Source organism: Mirounga angustirostris, unplaced genomic scaffold (assembly GCF_029215605.1).
Source record: "Mirounga angustirostris isolate CCGP_5_RB_7025 unplaced genomic scaffold, mMirAng1.0.hap1 SCAF_5, whole genome shotgun sequence".
Lineage (NCBI taxonomy): Eukaryota > Metazoa > Chordata > Mammalia > Carnivora > Phocidae > Mirounga > Mirounga angustirostris.
Genome location: NW_026991713.1, coordinates 132,416,545 through 132,443,055, shown reverse-complemented (window position 1 = coordinate 132,443,055; position 26,511 = coordinate 132,416,545). Strand labels below are relative to the sequence as shown.

At 39.0% G+C, this 26,511-nt stretch overlaps 1 protein-coding gene across 2 annotated transcripts in view; it reads left to right on the top strand.

The window, feature by feature from the left end:
- The window catches only part of TAF3 (TATA-box binding protein associated factor 3), a 178,162-nt gene that overhangs the window by 134,507 nt on the left and 17,144 nt on the right, over positions 1–26,511 (top strand). For both annotated transcript variants that reach the window (XM_045874450.3, XM_045874449.3), the window contains exon 4: positions 8,984–9,066. In XM_045874450.3, coding sequence (XP_045730406.1) covers positions 8,984–9,066 — 83 coding nt within the window. The remainder of the gene's footprint in view (positions 1–8,983; positions 9,067–26,511) is intronic.

Genomic DNA, 26,511 nt, shown 5'->3' with positions numbered 1-26,511 from the left:
ACACAAGCAGCAGAAGCCAGGTCACTGACACGGAGATACTCTTCACGGTTTCGAACCATTGACTGCTGGAGATCGTGCCCGGCAGCAGTTATCACTTCCCCATCATACACCTACCACCTTGGCTGCCGAGCCTTCAGTAGATCAAACAGGGTGCTGTTGCTTTCATCACCATCTTAACTTAGGAGAGCCAGTGGGTTTGTTTCAACAGCCATTATGAATTTGAGTAAAGCCCATCAGATTAGATTTGTAACAGCAGTCCTCACCTTTCTGCAGCTTCTACCTGGCTTTGGGAAAGAAAAGTTCCTCAGACCACCTTGGTTGGAGGTAAAGGCTTAGTTCCGAGTTGCTAGATTACACCTAACAGAAGAATACAAGTCCTTGTATCACGTCTCATGGGTTATGGCTCAGATGAATGACAAAAGATAAAAATTTATAAAAGTTGGCTATCTTATAAGGTCTTCAAAAAGAATAAACAGTATTGTCTCTAGAATTATACCTGAGTTCACATCCTGACTTTTTTTAGCTGTATGACACTGGGCAAATTACTTTAGTGAGTAATGAATGAGATTACATCTGAGACGTGCTCGGTACTGTATTTGGCACGTAAGTAAATGCCCAGTCAATGCAGATCATGCTGAGGATGGAGGCAAGTGTTATTTCATTTTGAATCAACCCGTAACATGTAGAAACCTAGAGTCTGCTACTTCATTAGACCGGACTAGCTAACTTAGAGGGCGTCAGCTATGCTTAGCAGTTTTGAAAAATTTCTCTTTCCTTGGCATTCTTTTAAAGTTTAGCTCTTTATGGAGAGAGGAGAGGATAAAAGCCAGTGCAGCCTAGGCAGATGCCACTGACAAGGTGTAGAAATTGAGATATTAACGTAAACCTTGACTTCTCCTCTTTCAACTCTCCACTTACTCCTCCCCGAGGATCAAGCCATATGAGTAAATGAAAGTATACCTAAAATTGGGTTACATAGGGCTTCAGAAGTCCCTTACATATCCGCAAATCAAAATAAGGTACATCTCAGCTGCCCCGAGAAAATGTCTTTTGTCACAAAAATGAGGGCCATGGTGTCCTTCTTCCTTCTCATCCTGACCAGCTTACAGGAGCAATTCTCACAGACATTGACCCAGACCAGTGAGCAAGGGCAGTGTTTTAATTAAAAAAAAATCTCCCCATATTTATTTAACCTGCCTATAAAGTTTTTACCAGCCACACCCACATTCATCAATACAAGAACCAAAAAAGATACCATTAGTTAGGTGGGGATCTGCATGGTATGTTGAAGGAGCCTTGGGCTCTGGAATCCAGCAAATCTGAGTTAGGATCCAGGGCATTTTTTTTTAGTTTCTTTACTCCTTAGGCACGCCATCTTTAAAGTAGGGATATGATGACACTCACTGAAAAGTAGGAAACACTAATAGTTAATATTTATTGAGTAATTACTATATGCTAAACACCATGTAAACACTATGTGTAAGTTTAATTTCTTACCACAACTCAGTAAGGTAGATACCATAATTGTATCACTTTAAGATGAGAAACTGAGGCTTGGAGAAATTAATAATGTTGCCCACAATCACACACCTTGGAAGTGATTGAACAGGAGCCACGATTTCAACCCAGGCTGTCAGGTGCTATCATTGATGTTTCTTAACCACTACACTTGCCTACATTAAATAAAAATGGATTAATTGAAATAACGTATGCAAGGCACCTGGCTTAGTAGGTGCATCATCGGGAGGAAAAATCATTTTTCTGGTAGTGGTAATAATCCACAGTGTAGTGACTTATGCACAATTTGTGGTCCCCTTTTTGTGCAATAATATGCACTAGTCAAGATTAGGAGTCTGATCTTTTAAATAGAAGCAAACTAACTTTTTATGGACAACATACTAAGAGCAATTATGCTGAGCAGTCGCAAACGTGACATGATAGATTGAGCAGCGAGAAACCTAGCAGTACCTTTCAGATCAGTTACAATTTCCCATTTGTACTTGTGTCAGTCGGTGTATGTACCACATGACTTAATTTATCAATGGTGGGTTTATGTAGTTTAGCTGAATGTTACAGGACTACTTTAATTCAGATTGACTCGATATTTTAAGTGATTTTTGGAAGGAGGATTGCTGTGAAAAAATTAAATAAGAAAATGTCTCATTATTTGTTAGTGGAATTGAACAGTTAGTTGTCCATATAACCCAATACAGGACGTAAACCAAAATCTACCTGTCAGATTTGGAGATGTGTTTTCATGCTCTTGAGTACAGTCTGAGAAGGCGTGGTAGAGTGTCATCTCAAAAATGATGATGTCACAACCTGCAAAGAAATAGGCCCAGTGCTGGCCCAGGAAGATCATGGGCTTTGGCAATCTGACTGACCTGGATCTAAATTCCAGCTCTACCACTTCCTAGTTTTTCACCAGCCTGTTCGTACCTCTCTGACCCTCTGCTCCCTTCCGTCTGTCTCCTTCTTCCCATTCAAAACTGGGAAGAGACAGCATCATCATAAAGTATGGGTTACCTCTGCTTTAAAAGAATAGTTTCATACCTTCTCCAAGAATAGTTTGGCTTATAAAGGCCTTCTCTTCTACCCTCTCATGGAAAACTCTTAAGTGAAGACCAGTTGGTGTCATTTAAGATGACTCTCCAGAGTTTCCTTACAACTAACCAATTATATTGATGATCAGCCCACAGATAATTGAGATTTGCTTGTGATGGAAAGGTCTTAAATTCTATAAAGGATTCCCCAGTTTTTATCCTATTGATTGATGAATGTTATTTTGAGCTAACATCCGCTATTGGATGAACTAACCCGGATAGTAAATGATAGTAGCAGCTGCTGCTTAGTGAGTGCATACAGGCACCAGACCTGGCCAGAATTCGATTAATTAATCCTCCCCAACAGCTCGGAGGGTTTGGTGCTGATGCCGCTGTTTTGAGTTGAAAAACTTCGGAGAAAGGTCAAATAGCTTGCTGTAGCTGGTGGGTGGAGGAGCTGGGACTGGCCGCAGGTCTCTCTTAGTGAAGCCTGTGTTCTTTGTCACCCAAAATGGCCTTCTCAGCCAGTCACCTCAGACAGAGCTGATGAGAGGATAAACACGGATTCACACTCGGGAGTAAGGTGAACGTCATGATTTTAGAAAATGGTAGTCCCTGAAGAGACCTTAGAGGGCTCCTCTTCAGCCACCATATTTCAAAGAACGGACAATGGCAGTCCTCTGCATTTTAATGACTTAAGTTATCAGAACAATTAAAATGTTTCACGTTTCTTTTTTTTGTTGTTGTTTCACGTTTCTTTAATCTACCCCAAATCCCTTTACATTTGTCCTCAAATAATCTTTTATTGAACTTAAACAGTTTGTTCTTTAGAGAATGACAGATGTACTGGTTTGTGCCTTTAACAAAAGGTTGTCATTGTTTTTCCGTCTGTTTGGAGTAAAATACTCTCATTTCCAGTCTTTTCTCATCAGCTCTCATAATTAATTAGTGAAATGAAGGGTTTTCAGTCAATACAACAGCCTGGTAAAAAGTGGGAGATACTCTCTTCCTGTTTTTTGTAACTGTTCCAAGAGGAAACCAGTAACTTAACGTTTACAAACACGAGTGTGTTTGAATTTGTAGACATTTACCAGGGGCCATCTTCAAGTCTCCATGTGAATGAACTTGAGCGTTTAGTGAAAGCCTGCGTTCCGTTTCACTTGCCCTTGCTGGATTCCACTTGTCGTACTTGACCACACCATAGAACTTCTTCTGTCTTTTTAATGTCTTAAACAGTTGATCAGTTTTTAGACTATGTTTCTAAACTGAATTAATGTAAAGACCTTAATTGCTAAGAAAGACAACAAGGTACTCACTGGTCATCATAATTCCGCATCCAAAATGTTAGCTTATTAAAATTAGCTCTTCATCAGTACTGTTTCTGGGGTATTTTGATGACCCATTAGCATAGATGGGAATCTGAACTAGCATTCGCTGAACTTGCTGCCACCCTATCTAGCACACATTTTTTTTTTTTTAATGAAAGAAGTTTAACATTAAAAACATAGAAAATAAAAACTTGGCCAGATTATATTGACAAAGCTGCCCATTACCTTTGCAGAAAGTCCCTGTCAGAAGATAAACTTTAAAGCTGGAATGCATGAAAGAGTTCCAAGATAGAATTTAAATTTAAACTGATTCTTTATAGATAAGCTTTTTAAAAATCCACCTCTTTGCTTCAAGTCAGGATTTTAAAAATAAATTTCCCCTTTAAATCTCTTGAGCGATTTTCATTTTTTGCAAGGCCGCACTGCTGGTGTCCTGGAAAAATGGAGAGTTAGAGCTTTATCAGTTGGTGCCCTGAGGTATGTGGCAAAGAAGCTAAATCCTTGAAGATTAGCAAAAAAAATGCAGCACATGGCAATAAGGGGCTTATATGACTACTAGTATTAGTTCAGGTGAAAGCAGTATTGCTTATACATAAAACTGGACAAATCCACTGACAATGTATTTTTAGTTAGCTACAAAGGAGTCTTCTATTACTGGACTTTGCTCTTTGGTGGATTGGGAAGCTTAGTAATCCACTGTAAATGCTCTGTGTGCCCCAATTCTCAGCTCACTCTCAAGTGCAGTGCTTTTATTTTAACCCTTAGAAGCTCATGTTGTCCCCAGAGTTTGGCTTCATGCCATTAAAAGATGGCCTTAGTCATATGGGTTAAGTAATTCAACTAATTGTCAGTTAGTTTATTGACTTCTGGGAAAGACACATGAGAAATTGCTTTGTGAATGCAGGACATGTCTTTGTTTTTATTTTAGTAGGCGTTTGGATAAAGTTAATGTAAATGGAAGTCTGGGTAAGAAATTTTAGTTTAGAGATGGTGTTTTCTGTATCTGTATTATTAGCATCCTCATTAATCTTTTTTTATACTTGCTTGAATATTATCTTTAGGTTAAATCCTATTTAGCTTCTTTAAGAATGAAACTAAGGTTTTAAGTGTTTGTAGGGAAGGTTACAGTCCTGGTTTGCCTAGGACAGTCCCAGTTTACACACTTTTGTGGTGTAAATAGCTCCCACTTTCACTCTCAAAGGTGTCTCTGGATAATATGGTCACCCTAATTTTACCCTAAGGTAAAATTTGGAGCTGAGGTAACGGGTTCTGAAGCATTCATTAATTCCACAAGTTTACGAAATATCTTTTGTCTTCAGGGCACATCCACATACCATTTTTAATTGGACTTACAAAATGTATCTCAATTTTTGTTTGCTTATTTTTTTACATATCGTATCATTTAACTTTTTAAAGTAGTAGGACATAAATAAACCATGTCTTGATTCTTTTATCCTGACGAGGTACTCAAGAGGACATCAAAACCCCAGCCAGTTTAGTTGAATGGAGGTGAGGCCAAAGTCAATCACTATTTCCATATGAACTAGTGAGCCTTACATAGAGAAAAAGTATTTTACAGCCAATGCTAGGGGCACGTGAGTCCTCAGTCAGTTAAGAATCCGACTCTTGATTTTGGCTCAGGTCATGAACTCAGGGTCGTGAGATTGAGCCTCATGTCGGGCTCTGCGCTGGGCATGGAGCCTACTTAAGACTCTCTCTCTCCTTCTCCCTCTGCCCCTCACCTCCGCTGCCCCCCTCTCTCGGCCTCTCTAAAAAACAACAACCAACCCTAGCCATCTCACAAATATATGTCATTTATCATAAAAGACATTTACACAGAAAGTGAATAAACAGCTCCACGTAAGACGCCAGCATTACCAGAACAAAGGACTCAGCAGCATGGTAAAGGTGAGGGTGAATTTAGTGTCAGGAGACCTACAGGTAGATCATTTACTTACTTAACTTTTTCACTCTGGGCAAACCACTTAATCTTTCTGGTCCCCAATACTTGGGGATGATAATACCTTCCACACCCAATTTAGCACAGAGTTCAAAGAGCAAATTGGATCATGTATATGGAACACACTTTGTGCTATGCAAGTGTGAGTTATAATTATTGTGCAGTGTGGTAATAGAAATGAAGCAAATGACGATGAGAAGCATAATAATAGTAAAGATATTTTTCAAGGTAAAGCAGCTTTATTTTTAAATAAAGCTTAAAAAAAGGTTAAGTGCTTTAATAATAGTATTGCAGGCTGAAGGAATGTGGAATATTACTCATCATTTATGACCATATGGCCCTAAAGTTTTTTAGAATTAAAAAAATATAGGAACTTTATGTAATTTTCCATTCTCTGAAACAAAACAACTGAATCCAATCCTAGTTTTGCTGTTTGTGTGACCTTAGAACAGAAAAAGGAAAAGGAAAAATGATTGCTTCATATATGATCAGTTTCCCTGTTAAACAGAAACCCTAATGCCTACCCCACATGTTTGTTAAAAAACCTATATGAGAACATCTGAAAAATATCCAACCACAGTGCCTGGCATGTAGTAAGTTGTTTAAAATGTTTGTTTGTTTTGGATATATTTGTCTGTTCTCCCACAGATAATACAGAAAGGTGAGAAAAATAGAGAAATCTTAATAGTTTACAAAATAGACCAAACCATTGGTTTTCAGATTTGGTTAGATCTGGAACTCTCTGTTAAAAAAGGAGTGGGGGGAAGTGGATGCAAACCCTAGCTAGTTGTCCATGGGTCTTGCTCTGACCACACCCCAGTGGCCCCTGGTCCCCTAGGGCCTTAAGGAGAACCACTGGACATGCTGTCCAAAGAACTGGGCAAATGGAGGAGACATGTGCCAAAAGTGAGAACATTTGGAGGAGCAGGTTTTTGTGGGGAAGTTGATAAAGTTTAGATGTGGTGAGATGAAACACAGGAAATTGTGTTCAAAATGTTTAGTAGGCAATATTCTATTTTGGTCTTAGCTTCAATCAGTGCTAGTCTAGAGACGGAGATTTTGAAGACATGACATATTGTAAAAACCTTCGATTAAAACCATGAACATGGATGAGCTCACTGAAGAAAGTGTCAAGGGACAAGGGGAGGGGGCCAAATAAGATCAGGCAAAGGCAGAGGACCTAGTAGAGGAGAAGGAAGGAGTATGATAAGATCCCCAGTGGAAAATATACCAAGATGTCAGGAAACGGTTGGTGTCTGAGGAGAGTGGTTTCAGTGACCTGCTTGGGGGAGAAAGTAGATTGGAGTGGGTTGAGGAATGAGTAAGTGAAGAAGGAGACAAAGATGTGAGACTGAAAAATGTAAGAGGTTGTCAGGGAGAGGCTGAAGGGCAGGCAGGTTTTTTAAGATAGTTGAGCACATTTAAAAGCTAGCGGAAAATTGTAGAACTGCGAAGTTGAAGATGCCTATGGGAGAAGGAAGTTTCCTCAAGATACCAGAGGAGACGGACTCTAGTATAGTTGTTGATGCAGAGAAGTCTGTAGGTCTGTAGGGGCTGAAGAAGCTCTCCTGCCTGGTGGCCTCATTGTTTTTTTCCTGTGGAGCCTGAGGGGCAAAAGAGGAAAGGAAATCACGGGAGACAGGTCTGGAAAGAGGTAAGGGTTTGAAATCCTCACTTCAGATACCTTCTTTCACTGCACTTAGGATATGTCAGCCCCCGTGATAGGCCCTGCGAAGCAGCAATAAGCAAAACCGATATGGTCTCTGCCCTCACCTCGCTGAGCTGTAATCCAAATAAACAGCATTGAAGGCATAGGCGGAATTCGAGGTTCTGATGGTAGACTTTTATGTGGTCTTGAAAATTTCCTTTGGAATTACACGGTGCCCTTGAGGATGATTTCAGATTGGTCCTGGACAGATGGCGAAATAACCAAGAGGCAAGGAGTTGAGGGTGCTTGAATTGTTAACTCTAAGTATTCGAGTGCCTCCTGTGTGCGGGCACTGTTCAAGAGAATGGTCGAAACCACAGGTCTTGATGTGACGATGGATTAAAAAAAAAAAAAAAAAACCCCGGGAGATAGTTAAAAACATATGAAAAAATAGTAAATTTGATCGATGTGCAATACAGTAATTAGACGATTGAGGATTATGTTATAGATTCATTCCCCTTTAGAACTACCACACTGTCCTGTTAGGATTTAATTCTTGGGCTTGAAATGTGTAAGTCAGTGGTTTGCAACTAGTTATCACAGGGACTAGCAGGGTACTGTTGGCAGGTGGCAGGACCCCAAGACAAGGGATGTTGAACAGCTCGCAGTGCCTCCACCTTTCCGTTCAACGAAGAACTGTCCCACCAAAAATCCCAAACACCTGTGGAAAAACTCTGATATAGATGATAATGTGAGCTACAGAGCTTTTGTTCAGTTTGTTCATTCAAAACATCATATCATAGGATCTTCACACCAACACATGTGAAGAACCCCTTTAAAATCACCCTTGAATTGTGTGTTCCCTTTCTGACCGTTGGCTCAAATATTTGTGAAGATCTTCAGCCTATTCAGCAGCTATCGCCTTCACTACAAATCCTTCTAAAAACCTCTGTTTTTTCTTTTACAGTATTTCAGATCTATTGACCACTAGCCAAAAAAACAGCAGTTTAATGCTGCAATTATACTTGGTATTACCGTTTTCTTGTATGGTAATGCAAACTTAGGATGAGTTTCATGTTTTTCAAGTTCTATAAAGAGATACATTTTATCTTATAGATGCAGATATCACTGCATTTTTTTTCTATTTACTTGAAGTCTGGCAGTTATTTAAATGTTCCCCAAATGTTCACCAGACTAGATGAGTTTTTGTGTAAAAATGCTAACAATAAAATCCAAGAAATTAACCAGAACTAAGAAAATGCAGAAATATTTCCCATCACTTACATGAAATAATTCAAGTTTGTAGAATTTCTCATGAAGCCAGAGAGCCTGCAATTTTTGAGAAACAGAATCAAAATAACCCTGATTGTCCTTGCAACTCACATTTTAGCCACATTTGAGGCTTAAACTGGCTTATCAGGCTCGTGGAGATGAGGAAGTAGGAGAAGAGGTAGGAGGAATTTTGTTGAAAATGCATTTAACTCTAATGTAATAACTTCAACAGATCAAAGTGGAGCCAGTTGTCCCAGCCCCAAGTCCGGTTATTCCCCGATTGACTCTCAGAGTTGGTGCTGGCCAAGACAAGATGTAAGTAGAAACGTTTTCAATTAGAGTGAAATAAACTGAACTTAATCTTCTCTGCTCTTTCCTAATGGGTTTAGAACTCTAACCTCTTCCAGGTACAAACACGGAGGGTCAAGCTTTACTTTGGGAATTCTTCATTTTCAAATTGTATCGGTTTCTTCCTCAGAGGAAATGCTTATTGCTTTATTTGTCTGTTTTTTAAAGACATGACACTGTGTCTGCGTAATTCTTAAGGTCCTGGTTATCTGAAAAGGAAGAAACTATATATTGAGTGAACTAACTGCCATATTCCGCCCAGGTGGGTGCAGTGTTATACCTTCTCAAGTATGTCTTCTCTACGCACCATGACAAAGAACGGAGATTCTCATGGTTTTATTCTGAAATAAATATACCTGTATATTCCGAAATAAGTATGCCTATAAATGAATTTATACCTGAAAACAAAGATACTGCCCAAGGCTTGGTGAAACAGTATATAATAGTAACAACTGAAGTCTTAATTACCAGCTCGTTTGCTTGTTTGCTGAAGAGAAGACTAGAAATGTGAACCCCGTGTTCACTGTCCATCTTAATTTTCACAGAATCACAGCCCACCCTTCTTTTAAAGTAAATTAGTCGGCTTTGTTTCTTTTATTCATTTTTGGGATATGAATTAAATACTCTTACATGATTTTAATAAGGTGGTAAAACATTTATTTTTGTAAATTATGTTAAAAATCATTCTTATTGTTGTAAAAATCATACTGTTTATCATTTAAATGAATTCCACAAGCTAGAAGTACTAGTTTACACCTTATTTTTCACCAGTAAGCCTGAAAATGGATTCGTTTACATTGCAAACAATCAAAGATTATGTAGAAAATGGGCTTCCAGGGCATTGAATTTTCATTCAGTTTTTAGCCATAGTAATGAAAGTAGGAGCCATGCACTTACATAGTGGGTAGAGTAGACAACAGAAAATATGCTTTGTGTTCTCAGTGGTTCATTCCATCTTAAAAGTTTGTATTTTATGCTGTTGCTTGTGTGAATTCCAAACATAACGCAATGAAAAGGCCCAATATCATTATGAGGAATGATGTTGTACAGGCAAACATGGTCTTCCAGGAAAATGTATGTGCTTCTGAAGAGTGAAAGAAGAAGAAGAAAATCCAGATAGTTCATCCTTTTCTCACCTAAATTATCCACATAATTTCCACATTGCTCTTTTTGGTTATATCAATAGAAACCTAGACAGTGGGTGGTAGTGTTACTGACAAGCTTAGACAGTGTTAACAAAAATACTGTAGATTCAGCTCTTCTTTAACCAGATGCTGGTTTACCCCATGCCCTCTATTTTACCTACAAAAATGTGAATAATGTCCTCCTCTGTCAACCAGTAGAAGGCTGATTACCAGGGAGACGCAGCCAGAGTAACTTGATATTATCTTTTTGGAAATTCTGTACTTGGGCTCATTCCTCTCATGGGAAGATATTCTTATATATCATTCAACAAATACTTTTCTCTTATTAGTTCACATTTATGACTATTTTCTCAGTAACTCATCATTACTTAATCTTTACTTCCACAAAAGAGTTTGGTTTGCTTGGGGCGCTTGGGTGGCTCAGTCGTTAAGTGTCTGCCTTCGGCTGAGGTCATAATCCCAGGGTCCTGGGATCGAGCCCCGCATCGGGCTCCCTGCTCAGCCAGGAGCCTGCTTCTCCCTCTCCCGCTCCCCCTGCTTGTGTTCCCTCTCTAGCTGTCTCTCTGTGTGTGTCAAATAAATAAATAAAATCTAAAAAAAAAAAAAAAAAAAATTTGGCTTGCTCATTCCCTTTAGAGAAATAAGGTCCGTGAAAAGACTTTGATGATAATATTCCTCTCATCCACCCTTAAGCATCTTTCATTCATTCTCTTGACTATTTTTCTCCTCTCAACAAATCACCTAAGATCCTGGGAAACGTGAGAAATAGATTCTGTTATCCTGGAACAGACTCTCCAGTATTAGGGAAACTATAATACTCAGACACTGTAGACAAATTGCCTGTGAGAGTATAACGTTATATAATATGTGAACTTCCAAACATTTAGGTAAATAACCCCCATGTTATATGAATCATTAATCACTTGACCAAAGTCAGACACAAGGGAATACTTATAATAAACAAAGGAATAAATTAAGTGAAATAGATTACATTTTAAATTAAAATAAGAGAAAAAACAGGCCCAAGTCACATAGTAATAGGATTTTATGTAAAATATATCTTAATCAGTAAAGAGCTTTTTTTAAAAAAATCTAAAAGATCAGCACACTATGGCCCCTGAGCCAAAATCTATCCCACTGCCAGTTTTTGGATGGCTCTCAAGCCAACAATGGTTGAAAAAAATTCAAAGAAGAATATTTTATGATGACACATGTAAATTATATGAAATTAAAAGTAATCTCTTATTGTTGTAGCATAAGGATACATGGCTTATTCCATGGCAGTAATAATGGAAAAGAGGCGGAAGATTCATATAAATGTGCCTTTACTTAGTTTGTACACACTTGGGGCTACAGTACTCTTTTGAAGTGAAATTAATGAGCAGAGATTCAGAAAGGGGGGTCTGAATAGTCCGGGCGAAGGGTTTGTTTATTGCTGAAGAACAGGCAGAGGATAGTCTTTTGAAATTATGGGAAAAAGGAAAAAGTTTTACAGGGTTCAAATTATACCCTCTCATTGGAAGATCTTTAAGACAATATTTAGTTTCTAAATTTTCCTAAATAAAGAAGGTCTTCTGCCCTTGATCCGGGAAAGTACTTTGAGGTTAGACTATTTCCTCTGTTCTCTGATGTTGTTCCTCATAGCAAGACAGAGACACCTTGTTTTTGCCTTCATTTAACATGCCTGGAATCTGTATTCTAAAGGGTCTGTGGGGAGTCCAGTGCCTCCAGCAGATAAGCGTTAGAACTCAAGATGACTTTGCAAGGACCTCAGATTCCTTTGACATGTCCCCCAGGAATGGGTCTCCAGAGTTGCCCTTAGTCAGTAATGAAGATGAAACCAGAATAGTAACCCTGAAATTGTAATCCCCGCCCGTATAAAGTTCGTGAGCAGTACGAGTGGGAAGCACATCTAAGTAAACTGCAAATACCTCAGCCTGGCCTAACTGTCAAGTAGGTCTCAGCTTGCCCAGGAACAGCTTTGCACCTGTGTTGATGAGGATCATGATGTCGCCCTTGTACTTGGGGACAAAGAGCAGGGTGAGTAGAGTGTATGTAGATGAGCAAGGGGCAGCACAGCGTGGCCATCTTACTTGTCATCCCGGTCTTTACCGTGGACTGAGTTAGTTTATGTTGAGCAAATTAGGACGAGTGAGCTAACTTATGGCATTCATTTATCCCTTCATTTCTATGAAGAAAATAGAGCTGGGACTGTTAAGACCAGCAGGAAGGACAGGGCAGAACAGGGCCTGCAGCTCTTCTAAGTTTAAATGTGTGTGGCTGGCTCCATGTTTAAAGTTCAAAATTCTGTTAAAGGAGCTTCTCATTAAAAGGAAAGATAATTTTAAATATTGGTAAAGTCTTAATAAATCAATAAATGTTGGTAATGTATTAAGAAAAAAATTAAATGTATATAAAGATTGGGGTGGATAATAGCAGCAGGTATGGGATTAGGCAAACACCCCCCGCCCCCTTGCATTTCTCAGATGCCTCTTCCTTGCTGCCCTCTGCCAGTGCTGGGGAGGAAGTCTCTGTCTTTTTTGCCCTTCTCCTTGAGTGGAGCTCTTCCCTGGTGAATCCCCCACCCGTCTGTCAGCTCTATTATTCCGGGTGGTCGATGGGGGTTACTGTGTTGGAGAAATTGTACACTGGTCCCTTTACCCTCAGGACACTGGTGCCCTTATGCAGTGAGCTCACCAGAGAAGGGATAATTACTTGAGCTCCACCCCTCAGACATCCAGTAACAGTTGGTCATTTTTTCCAATTACTCTCTGATAGTATATTTGATCAAGTGACACAGAATCATTTATGATGCCTTTCAGAGAACAATATTATTATCAATGATAATTCTAAATTTTCTTTTGACAGATTACAGTAGCTTGTCTTTTTATAGATGTAACCCCTTTCCCAAAATATGCAAATTATACTGAGATATTTTTCAGTGACCAGTTTACTGCTGGCAATTATAGTTTTCTTTTTACCAGCGTTTTGGTTTCCACTGTCAACACAGCCCTGAGTGTTTTCAGATTCCTTATGATTCAGGAAACTCTTTCATTGATCAGACTTCTCTCAGCAAAGGTGCTGAAAATTGGATGCTTTCCTTTTTGTGTAAGTAATTGTTTTTTGTTGCAGTTTACGGAACTTAGTTATTTCTGGGAGGGGGCTTTTTAATAGTTGGAATTTCTAAATCATATGTACTATGAAAATGGGAGCTAAAAGTTTGCTCATTAATCTTTAAAAACATAAAGGGTTTAATCTTTAAAAAGAAGATATTTATAGATATTTGTTGTCTTTTTATGATCCAAACTTTCCTCAGTAATGCTTTTTGACAGTACAGCTAGAAAGAAGTAGAGAATAATCATGAGCAATTACAGGAATAATCACTTAAAATATCTTTAAAGAAAATAAGCATTTTACATTTTAAAATGTAGCCAGGTTTAGCCGAAAGACATTTAACAGGGTGAAATGTGTGTTGTGGTTTTTATTGATAAGTTCTTTAGAGAAATAATAGCAACTGATTTTTATCCTACTTTCTGCATTTTCCCTCTTTATGTGAAATGTTGTTTTTTCATATATAATTTTTTTCCAGTCTAAACAAATTTATGGCAGCTTAGAGAGAGTACAATAAAGTTATTAGAAAAAAGGAATAGGAAACTAACACCAACAAGAGGAAAAAGAAACAAATGATTGCACATCAGGTAGGATTATGGCTTCCTAGCAAGGAGGGCAAACAGTGAAATACAGTTTTGAAAGGGAAGGTACCTCTGAGTTTCTCAGGAGAGAACAAGTTTTTCAAGGCGCCAAATTTAAAACTTTATCTCCATAGGGAACCAGCTGACAAACCCATGTCTTCCATAGCAGCTTTTATAGCAGTTACAAAGACAGTTTTTGTTTATTTCTTGTAGCTATCTCTAATCCCAGCTTATAGCATAGTAGTACCACGCTCAGTGAAGACGAGTCTGTAAAGAATCTTCTCATCTCTAGTTGGAACACTTGTGTTTTCTTTTTGTGTTAATCAGGACTGTTAGTTTCAAGTAACAGAAACCCAAATCAAACTAGCTGAAAGGGACAAAGTAAAAGAGGTTTCTTTGACTTCAGGTGAGGCGGTATCCAGGGTTCAAAACAATATCATTAGGATGCTGCTCACTTTCTTTGACTCCGTTGTGCCATCGTATGGTGGCAACCATGGTCCAAGTCACCCAAGGCTGGGATGGTTCCTAGTGCTCTGCACGCCTGGTTCCCCAGCACCTGTGGTTGCGGAGACACCGACGGAAGGGACAATGGTAGTCACAGAAGGAAAGGAGGACTCTCTTACTAAAGGACGAGGGGCAGGCAGAAACGACTGATCACGTTTTATTTAAGAAAAGGCAGTCATGGGCGCCTGGGTGGGTCAGTTGGTTAAGCGACTGCCTTCGGCTCAGGTCATGATCCTGGAGTCCCTGGATCGAGTCCCGCATCGGGCTCCCTGCTCAGCAAGGAACCTGCTTCTCCCTCTGACCCTCCCCCCTCTCATGTGCTCTCTCTCTTTCGTTCTCTCTGTCTAAAATAAATAAATTAAAAAAAAAAAAAGAAAAGGCAGTCATATTTCATATTTTTATAGAAGCATCCTGAGGAGGCCGAGCAAAACTTGTTGGTTTAAAAAATGATCCTTTAGGGTGCCTGGGTGGCTCAGTCGGCTAAGCGTCTGCCTTCAGCTCAGGTCATGATCCCGGGGTTCTGGGATCGAGTCCCTCATCAGGCTCCCTGCTCAGTTGGGACCCTGCCTCTCCCTCTCCCTCTGCCTGCCGCTCCCCCTGCTTATGTGCATGCATGCGCGCACGCTCGCTTGCTTGCTCTCACAAAAATAAATAAATAAAATCTTTTAAAAAAAATAAGAAATGACCCTTTAGAAGTAAAGCTCAGGAACATTTCAGAGTCAGACTTAGAAGGCCTTTTGCTTTTCTATTTTTAATTTGTCTCCCAATAAAACTGTCTGCTTTTGATTAAAAGAAAAAAAAAGATTGAAACATGTTGATAGTTTTGTTTTGCTCTGATAGCTTGTCACTGAGACTAAAACATTTCATAGGTATTTTGCCTATATTAGAAGCCAAATGATAGGAACAAGGACCCCCCCCAAAAAAAGTCCTAAGAATAACTATATTTTAAAATATATGGCAAATGACTTATTTGTAATGCTAGTGACAAATGGTAACATTACAAATGATGTTCCCTAGCGGCTGAACAGCTGCTGTATACATTATCCTTGCTACCTTATTAAGTACTTATAAATTCAACAGACCCAAGCCCTTATGTCTCAGCTGCAATTCTGAGGGGAAGCAGATAGTTAAAATTTTTCCTATTCAGGTCTTCGGCCTTTTTCTGACTTTCACAGACAAGGAGTTCTTGGCCTCCATCTCTGACTCTCTCATTGTTACTGACCTAAACTGATGATGAAATCTCCAAGTTTAATTTCCTCCCCTGGCATGTTGTAGTTTGTTCATTAACACCAAACATGCAGTATGTGTAAGGAAAAAAATAGCATGCTGTCCGGAAAACTGGCTTTAGGTTTGGGGAAATGCTTTTACTACACAGTAAAACAAGTGGAAAGATTATAATCAAAGCATTTCCATCTTACTTGTAAACAATTATAGCCGTTCTTACACGGATGCCACATTAGAAGACTTGGGGAAATTTACTGGATTCCATTCTAATGCAATTAGAGCTAATTTTGTTCTTTAAATGAATAAAAGGTCAGCTAGTAAATCTAGCTTATCTTGAGTCCAGACTTCAATAAATTGTTTTATTTAATTTGTTGTAAAAGATCTTATCCTTAATGGGTCTAGGTCTTATTAGTTCACTTAGGTTTTAAAATATTTATGAGCACCTTTTTAGATATGATTTGAATGATAGTTGGAAAGTTTCTCTCTGCAGTGTTATCAAGGCCCAAGATCACTAATTGAGTGAATATAGGAAGGTACTTAAGATTTGTTATCTAGAAAAAGCTGATGTGAACTTCCAGAATTTAAATGTTCTTTAACCTGTGACAGGCAGAGATAATTTAGCTATATCATGGTAACCTTTTGGATACTGTTGGACTATAATTTTCCCTACAGATCAAACTACTCACACTTCCAGTGTTTAAAAAGAATACGTACCTGCTGACAGAAACATGGAGGCACTCCTACCATTACTGACAAGAACACAGACAATTTAAATTATTTACATTCTCTTAATTTCCTGTCATTTTGTGGGGCTATGATATTAAAGTACATGCATAAAGACTCGAGAGGCATAGTGTAATGTTTCTTCTTCTCTGTACCCCCTCCTGCCCCTGATGTTTAGAAGACGGATAACCATGTCACTGCAGGACTTCTGTGGCTTAGAATCTTGCAGCTTATTTTAAAAATGTGATTGCCGAAGTCTTAACCCATGGGTTGAAGGATATGTCACCATGTGGGACTGAGCCATATCTAAACCTGCTCACCAGCTCCCCAGCTCCCTGCTAGATGCCAGAAAAGCTATGACTCCTCTTCTCGTTTTGACATCTCCAGATGTACTTCCTTCCAGGTGCTTCCAGATGCTTCATTCCTAAACCCATTGCATTCTGGTATCTGCCCTCGAAACTTTTCTGGAGCTTCAACAGTTCTTAGCTGCAACATTCATGCTTTGTGCTGCGGTAGACACTGCTGTTCCCCCCAGGCCCTCTCTGACACCTTCTATTCTTGTTTCCCTTGCTCCTTCACTTGACTGATTCTCTCCTTCTCTGTCGTTCCTTCTGTTTTTCTCATGGACTTCCTTCTTCTTCTTGCCTGTGGCCCACTTTACTTTGTTCTTTCTCTCCTGCTCACTCCTTAGGTTTCAGTTGTGTGGTGATGGTTTCCAGCTCAGAATTCTCCCCCAGGAGCAGACCAGCCTTCCTGGTTACTTGCTGCCAACTTCCGACTGGATGCACTGAGGCACCAAAAACATAGCATTTCCAAAACTGAACACCCGGTTACTTCTCCCAACATGGTTCTTCTTCTGTTTTTGAATCTGTTGATGATGAGACCAGAGCCTCCATTTTCCAAGGTAACTTGGAAGAAGGCAAAGGCTGTCTGACTAGTGGAATCGGGAGATTTTTATTTGCCGTAATACCAGCCTGGGCATCTTGAAAACTAAGCTCTAAGGGTGTCCATAGCTCCAAAAGGGTTGTTTTGAACAAAACTTAGGGAAAGAGAGACTCTGTCCAAAGGAGTCTCCTCGATCCTCATTTGAGCTCTCAGCATCTTACAACTTCTGGGCAGCATCTACAAGTGTGGAGCTCCTCCTTGGCCAGACGCCAGTGGCCAGCAGTACCAGAGAAAGGAAAGATGTCTACATCCTCATACACAGACATCCATCACGGGCTCCAGAGGAAACAAAAAGCCATGAGATACACACAGATATTTTGCTTCCCAGCGAGATTAAGTGATTATTTTTGAGATTTTTTCATTTCTCGAGTACCCAGCACAGATCATCCTGCATCTGAGAGTTCTGAGCTCTGTCCTCACAGCGTAAAAAGCTCCCAGCATTCCCAGCCACACTCACCGAAGAAACTCAGGGAGGAGTGACACCTGTCTCCCTACCTCACAGCCTCCCCCACCCAACAGCCAGCCTGTCCCCAGTCCCCGACCGTTTACCTACTAACATTTCTCAGTTCCTTAACCCCTTCTCCGTTCCTGCTGCACTCAGAACTATTCTCCATACTTGCCCGCTCCAGAGCCATCTAGCTAGAACCCTTGAAAGCGTTTGGGGGCTTGCTTGGTACATTTAGCACTACCGAACTGCTTGCGGTTCCCCACACAGAGCAGGGTATTTTTCATCTTTCTTTTCTCGGGTTGTACCACCTGCCTTGCAGTGCCTTCCACCACGCTGCCTCTTCATCAGAGGCATGTTCATATTCACCTTCTAAAATTGTCATCTGTTCTTGGGAGAGGCAGTCACAGCCCACCTCCCCATCCCTACCCCTAGCTGGTCATCCCTCTTCCAGGCGCCCAGAATACACTGTTTGCATCCGTGTTGGAGCACTCGGTATGCTTTGTATATCTGTCTGTGACTGTCTTCTCCCACAGACCAGGAGTTTCTTGGAAATTGGCGTGTGTGCCCCAGTCACCTTTTTATCTCCACTGCCAAAGAGTAGGAGATGTAGTAGACTGAAAATAAAGATTTGTGGGGATATATTCAAGGATTCAGACAGTCTCTTAGCTTTTCAACCATGGACTGATTTTTACTCTGTTTGAACAAGCTTTCCTAGATTTGGAGTAGTATCCAAATAGACTTTAATTGAGCTACTTTTATAGAATTGCTTTCACATTAGGAGCAACTGTGTTTTTATCAAGTTAAAAAAACACACACAAAAAATCCTTAAAATAAGAGAGTTAAAGGAGCCTACAGGAAGCTTGCACTTTTATTTTACTTTTTTGAGTATCGTTGATGAGGAAGCTTACTCTTAGCCCTATAGTAACATTTAAAATAAAGAAAACTGCATTTGGTGTGGAAGTCTTTTGTCAAAGATTGCTTTTCCTCCCTACCCATTGCTCTTGGTATTTTACTTAATTTTGGAGGTAATTTGAATACTAAGAAGATGCTGAAAATAAGTTGCTTAAAGGATTTGGAAGGTCTTACAGGTGGAGTGACTAAAATTTCCAAATTTGTTTTAAATAATATGAAGTTGGTCCCTCCACAGTCTATGTAAAAAGGAAATGTGGATCTTTTTAAGACTTGTATTATCTTTATAATAACAGATGTACCACTCTATACTCTGAATAAACAAAAAAAGGATAGCCATCAATTTGAAAATGAAATTATTAGAGTAGCTTTTCTTCCAAGGCGCACTGATTGTCCATCCGTGGCTCTCTGTCCCATATATAGTTAGGATTTTAATAAACAAGGAGTAAATAAGAATATCTGGGAAACAAAACTTGTAAAACCCTGATCAGGATATAATAGGTCTTTAATAAATGTTAGTTACATGTTTCTTCCTTTTAATAAGCTGACTGGACATTTGTTTTATTATTTATTTTTTTATTTATTTTTTTAAGATTTTTATTTATTTGACAGAGAGAGACACAGTGAAGTGAGAGAGGGAACACAAGCAGGGGGAGTGGGAAAGGGAGACGCAGGCTTCCCACTGAGCAGGGAGCCCGATGCGGGACTCGATCCCAGGACCCTGGGATCCTGACCAGAACCGAAGGCAGACACTTAATGACTGAGCCACCCAGGCGCCCCTGGACATTTAAAGAAAAATACTTTTCACAAAGATGTTATATATAGTCTTTTGCATCCTTTGGGTAAAACCAGGTATAAAAAGCAAAAGGGCTTTTCAAAACATTTTGAACAAGTGCTACTAACTGTTGAAGTACTTGGCTTTGTGTCTTAAATCTTTTTCTTTCTGATTATAAAAATAATACATAGTATTTTTTTGTTTCAGTTTTTTAAGATAAACTGTCTAGAAACGTGTAGCTTAGGACATGAACCCTCCCCTAAACCCATCCTTCTGATAATACTCATTGCTGGCTATTTGCTGGGGAAAAAACAAGACAGGATCATCTTACACATACGATTTTACAACTGGCCCTTCTTTAACATAGCAGCGCATCATAGACCTGACATAGACAGGTCGACATGACATGGTATCTTATTTTACTGTGGTATCATAACTAATTTATCTTTTGAGTTTTCAATTCTTGGACATTTCAATTGTTTCAGATTTTGCTATAACAGACAGCATCCTCATATACAGACCTTTGTGTGTTCGAATGTTGCATGGTCCAAAAATATGAACATTTAAGAGATTTTTAAGAAATTTTTATGCCAAATTATCAGCCAAAAGTCCATACCAATTAAAGTTCCCTCCACCAGAAACGAGAATGAAATGACTATATGTAAGGATTGGTCAGGGCACCTGGGTGGCTCAGTTGGTTAAGCATCTGCCTTCAGCTCAAGTCATGATCCCAGGGTCCTGGGATCGAGCCCCACATCGGGCTCCCTGCTCAGTGGGGAGTCTGCTTCTCTCTCTCCTTCCCGCTTGTGCTCTCTGTCACTATCTTCTGTCTCTCTCAAATAAAAAAATAAATTCTTAAAAAAAAAGAAGAAGAAGGATTGGTTAAACCTGACAGTGCTAAAGTTCTAAGGGACTGTGGGGCAGCTAATGAGTTATTTTATGTCCGTGACTAGCCTGACGTCTGTCCTTTCTTGACATATCCATCAGGCCAAGTTTGTAACCATCAGGCCAAGGTTTGCAACCTTTCTCGCCCTTCCAGGCCATTCTTGGAGTGACAGAACAGTAGGTAGAACTTTGAGGAGACTAGAGGACCAGACTCTGAAGCAGCCTCTAAAACTCACAAGGGGGGCGCCTGGGTGGCTCAGTTGTTAAGCGTCTGCCTTCGGCTCAGGTCATGATCCCAGGGTCCTGGGTTCGAGCCCCGCATCAGGCTCCCTGCTCAGTGGGAAGCCTGCTTCTCCCTCTCCCACTCCCCCTGCCTGTGTTCCCTCTCTCGCTGTCTCTCTCTCTCTCTGTCAAAATAAATAAATAAAATCTTTAAAAAATAAAAATAAAAAAAATAAAACTCACAATGAAATTCTGTATTTAGGCTACGAAGTATGTAGGAGTTGCGTGACCTTATCGTTTCTTCCTTTTTTTCATTCTTTTTCTCTCCTTCTGTTTGAATGATCTTCACTTTGAGTGTGACTCCGAAGTCAGTGGAATAATTCCAAAAGTCCTTTTCTGCCTCAGAGAAAATTTTAGAAATATAATTTCATTTTATTTTACTTTACTTATTGCTTTAAACTCCCTTGGACTTTTTTTTTTTTTAATGGATCTTCTTCTTCATAAAAATCCTTTAAACACTAAAGCAGCCAAAATGATTGCCCATTAAATATTTTATCAGTGGTAAGTGTAACTCATTTTTTCTGTTTTACATCCTTTTATCTCATCTCCTGTTTTACAGTTTAACCATTGGACATGTTCTTTTCCAAACAAATTGTTGAAATCCCCTTCACTCTCATTTTGGAAGATCATCTTTATTATCAAAGATATAAGATCAAACAGTCTAAGAGGAGAAGGATCCTGCAGCTGTCCAGAATAGGCTACATATTATGCTGTATATATACACAAGCCAATTGATATACACGCACAGTAACTGTCAGGGTAGGCTACATAGCAGAGTATATAAGTGAAGTATATAAGTGAATGAAAAAGTACATGTGCATGTAACTTGAAAGTTTAGCATATATACATGTATGTATATATACGCACATGTATTTTTTCCTGTATATATATATACATTATATATACAATGTATATTCACTTATTTTAGCCCACAAAGATGCCAGTACATATATGTGTGCATATCTATAAATATTTCGCATGCTGTTTACAGAGGAAGATGATAATTCATGGGAAACATGGTGATTTTTGGTGAAGACACAGCAGCTATTATCAGATTTTAATATCTTCTGAAGTAGTGGTGTTGGATTTTCCGAGCATGACTGCAGTAATAACTGAGTTTTATAACACTCCAGTGAGATACAAATCTCAATCACAATCTTGTTCATTTTTCAGGTTCACTGAGTATCATCTTATTGCTTTGAATGTTTTCAAATAACTGAGATGTTCTTTAATCCGAAAATCAATGAATGAGTGAATGAATGAATGAGTTTCTTATCTTTTATAGTTAACTTGCAACTTTAGCATATTTTCATCTAAAAGCATGTTTTTCTAAGTAATTAAGCATCCTCCTCAGAGAGGAGTATTAAGAGTAAAGTCTCACTGTGTTGAGTGTTAGTTGTATTTGGCTTTGCCCTTCCTTACTAAAGGCACCCTCTTACTTGCTGGAGAGAAGCAGAAGCCTTTCTGAAATGACAAAATCTTTTAGGATTTCTGACTCCAGAAAATTTAGTTTTTGGAAAGAACCCTGACAGTGCCCTAGAGAACACCTTCATGGGTTTCCGTTTTTTAGAAATTGATCTGCATTCAACAAATATTAATGTTGATTATATACGTAGTACAACTGTGTCGAAGGAGATAACACTTATGCAAGTGGTAAATTGGAATCAGATGTTGGTTCTCCTCTCAGGAACATAGATAGAAATAATCACAGTGGAAGGGAGAAAGTGTTAAAGGTGATTACTTCCAGCTAGGAAGAGTTAGAAAAGCCTGGAGAGGAGAATTTGAATAGAGCCCTAAAGGTGAGTAAAATTTGGAGATGGAGAAATGTGAAGAGGAAAAATAAAAGCAAAGATGTATTAAGGCAAATAACCAAAGCACATTTACTTTAAGAAATGTTAATTATTCTGTTGATATAAGAGTGCACACGTGCCCTGGATTTTTTGTGTTTTATGAACCTCAATCATTCTGGATAAAATGCATATTACCAATATTTTTAAAAAGTTTTTATTGTGAACATTTTCACACATAACCGAATAAGCTCATAGACTTTGATGTACCTAACACCTGATAGATTTAACAGTTAGCAGAAGGCTGCCACACTTCCTTGATTGAATCCTTCTCTTTTTTCCTGTCCAAGTCCTGGCTAAGCAAATCCAGGCCCAATGTCACTTTACATCCATGTACTTTAACATGCAGCTTCCAAAAATAAGGTTATTTTCTTGTGTAATCACAGTGCCATTACCACACATCAAGTATGGGAACATTTTCTTGCAATTTACTACCCAGCCCATATCCAGTTGTCTCCCTTTGTCTCAAAAATATATTTTGACAGTGGCTTTGTTTGAATCAGGATCCAAACCAGACTAAGCACTTGGAATCTAGAGCTCTCACCCTCTGTCCTGCTTTTTGCCACGCAGTTCACTCCTTGAAGAAACCAAGTCATTTGTCCAGCGAGAATGCCTCTCTTTCTAGATCTCTCTGCTTCTCTCGTGTAGCGTCATTTAAATGGCTATTCTATGCCTGTCACAGGCATTTAGCTCTGAAGACTTATAGTTCTAAAGATGTGATTAGATTCAAGTTCAGCTTCTGTTTGACAAGGATATTTTGCTCCTCTGTATTTCTACCTGCCGTCAGCAGGTACCTATCTAGCTGTCATGACGCCATGAATGCTGGACCAGTCATTTCATTAGGAGTTGTGAAACGGTAGATTTTTTTTTTAATTAAGTCATTCCTTTCACATTTATTAGCTGAAATGATTTTCTTCATCAACTAGGGCATTTTGGTTACCCTGAAATAGAGCTCATATAAGAGACAGGATAAATGCTTAATTCTTTCTTTTTACTTGCCAAACTTTAGTCTAAGGAGTTGGTGGAGTTCACGCCGTAGTTAATCTCCTGTGGTGATTGAGTTTTGGTTTTAGAAAGTACTCTCTCGCTCTCCCCCTCCCCATCTTCTTCCCCCTCTCTACCTCTCCCCCCTGTTCCTCCCTTTCCCTTTCTCTCTCTCTCCCTCTTCCTCCCCCCAATTCTTTTTAATATCCAAATGGTCCCAGCTTCGCCGATGGGTCTTTGTGTGGTTTTCTGGGATTTATCACAACCCCATTCATCTTTGATAGCTTTCTCACTTTCTGGTACGAAACGTTCCTGGTTTATCTTCTATATTTCCTGACCACAGACCTGAAATTAGTCATTCCTTCAAGGAACACTGGTTCCTTTTTATGGGGAATGGTTTTTAGGAATCACAGTCTGGTGCTGGAGGTACTCATTGCTGCTGGGGATGTCCTTGCTGCTAGCTAGGGCTTTACAGTGGAAACAGATTATAAATTTATACTGTTATTTCCAGCTAAGATTTAACATTAATTTCTTTGAATTTATTTCTGCATCTTTTCTTTTACATTAGAAGTCTTGATTGTTAACAGCATTAACATAATTACTTATTTGCTTTATTCTACAAGAACTGTATGAAAAAGTAATGCCCTTTTAGTAATGATTGTTACTAGAAGCAATAATACCACTATTACTTGTATTAATAAGACTGCTGAATAAAGTTAAAGATCACATTTTTTTTTCATTCCATTTGTTCTTAAGATAAATCCCCTATGGATGTGTGACCAAAATGCCATCCTTCTAAATTCACCTGAAATTATTTTTTTGCTGTGTGGTTGTATCACCAGCATGATATACTTGGAGGTTCCTTTATTTCCATTTATTTTCAACTTGTAGGCATTTTTATAAATTCGGTTTGTTGAATATGTGAAAAAGTGACTTGACTCCAAAGTTGAAGCTCTAATAAGATATATCCAAAGAGGTCCTGCTGTCATGTCTTTCCCCCTACCATTCCTATTCCTTTCCCTATAAATAGTGACCATTTTTTGTTCCATTTTTAAAAAATTATCCTTCCACTATATCTTTTTGCAAAAATGAAAAAATATTCATTATTTATTATTTATCTGAATATTAATACCCTTTTAAGAAATTTAACAGATTTTGAACATTTGACAATACAAGTATAATCATTTGGGTATCTCCTTTGGAAATGAAGATTTGACAATGGCTATATTTTCCTCTAATTACTTCATGCAATTCGTTTCATTTTTCAAATAGGTCATGCCTGAATTAAAAGATAAAATGTTTTCTACTTGATATGTTCTTGGACTATGACAAGATAAAATATCTGTTTTATGAGATGATGTAAATATTCAAGAGGCAAGCCATGAGCTTGAGGAATTAAATCCATTTACAGTTGTGTTAATTATACGAATGCTAAAAGTTGAGCTGTGAAGATCAAGAAGAATAAGGAGTAATGATTGATTTGAACAATCAATATAAAACCGATTCTCATAATTGATTTTGGGTATTTGTTCCTTTTGATGAAATGTGAAATATGGAAATGACACTGTTACAGTTTGGCATTTTAAGCACTGATACTCTAAAACATAATTTCCCCTAAATTTTGAATATTTATTTGTATACCTAAATGAAATAAAATAAATACTTGGTATATTTCTTACTTCCATATAACCAGTGACCCTAAAACTTAGCAACTTGAAGCAATAAACATTTGTTACTTCCTAGTTTGCAATGGGTCAGGAATCTGGGTGGTTCTGACTCAGGTCTCGCATCTAGCTGCTGTGCAGGGCGGCAATGAAGGCCTCGCCAGGGCTGGAGCATGTGCTGGGAGCTCACATGCATGGCTGTTGGCCGGAGGCTTCCATTGCCAGTCACGTGGGCCTCGTCCAAAGGCAGCTTCCGCGTCTCCCTGATGTAGCAGCGGACTTCCCAGAGCAGCCGACTTCCCCAGAGACTTCCCCGACTTCCCCATGATCCAAGAGACAGCAAATCAGAAGCTTCGGTGTCTCTTCTCACATAGCGTGGATGCTGCCCACCATTGTTTTCACAGAATCCTGTTAGTCCTACAAGTCAGCCAGCCTGTCTTGTGAGGGGACACACAGTGCAGGAAGACTAGGAAGTGGGGTCCTCGGATGCTGACTGCCATACTTTGGGGTAGCATTTCTCTCTTTCTTGGTTTTCTTTCTTTCTTTTTCTTTCTTTCTTTCTTTCTTTTTTCCTTTTTTTCTTTCTTTTCCTTTCTTTTCTTTCTTGATTTTATTTATTTATTTGAGAGAGAGAGTATGAGCAGGAGGAGGGGCAGAAGGGGAAGGAGGAGCAGGGAGCCTGAGGCGGGGCTCGATCCTGGGACTCCAGGATCATGACCTGAGCTGAAGGCAGACACTTAACCAATTGAGCCATCCAGGCACCCTGGCATAGCATTTCTAGGACTTTCAAAATAAAATAAGAAAACAAAACTGTGATGTTTTATAAAACCACTGTGACCCAATATGCAGTTTTATAGTAATATGAAAGTGAAATCTCAGTGGGCTTTTTGTATGTGTTGTAAGGAGTTAGTTTAAAATGCAACATGGGAATTTGGTTTATATGGTATTTCAAAAGGTACATGGTATTTCTGAGATTGGCTGAAATGTTAAATCTGAAGAAGAAAAGGGAGCTGTGGCTCAAGGAACATTTTTTTTCTTAAATCAAAATGGTTTTTCTCCCAAACAATGAAGAACTTGCCTGTCCCGAAGTTTACATTAAATTCCTGGAGGTGATTACAATAGTTTTTACCTATGGCTTTATTTTGTTACACTTAAAAATGGCCGTTCGCTTTTAAGGGTGAATAAGTGAACCATTGTGAGGGAACTTTTGAACTTTGTATGCAGGTTAGTAGCCAGTTATTCGGACTTTGATAATTCAGGTTACTGGCTTCATAGTATTTGCACGCAGTAGCTGAATAATGAGGATCATTAAACCCCCTGGGCAGACATATCCAAATTGTGTTTGCCTCTAACCTTGGAGGCTCTTTGTGGCTGGAGAGGTGAGG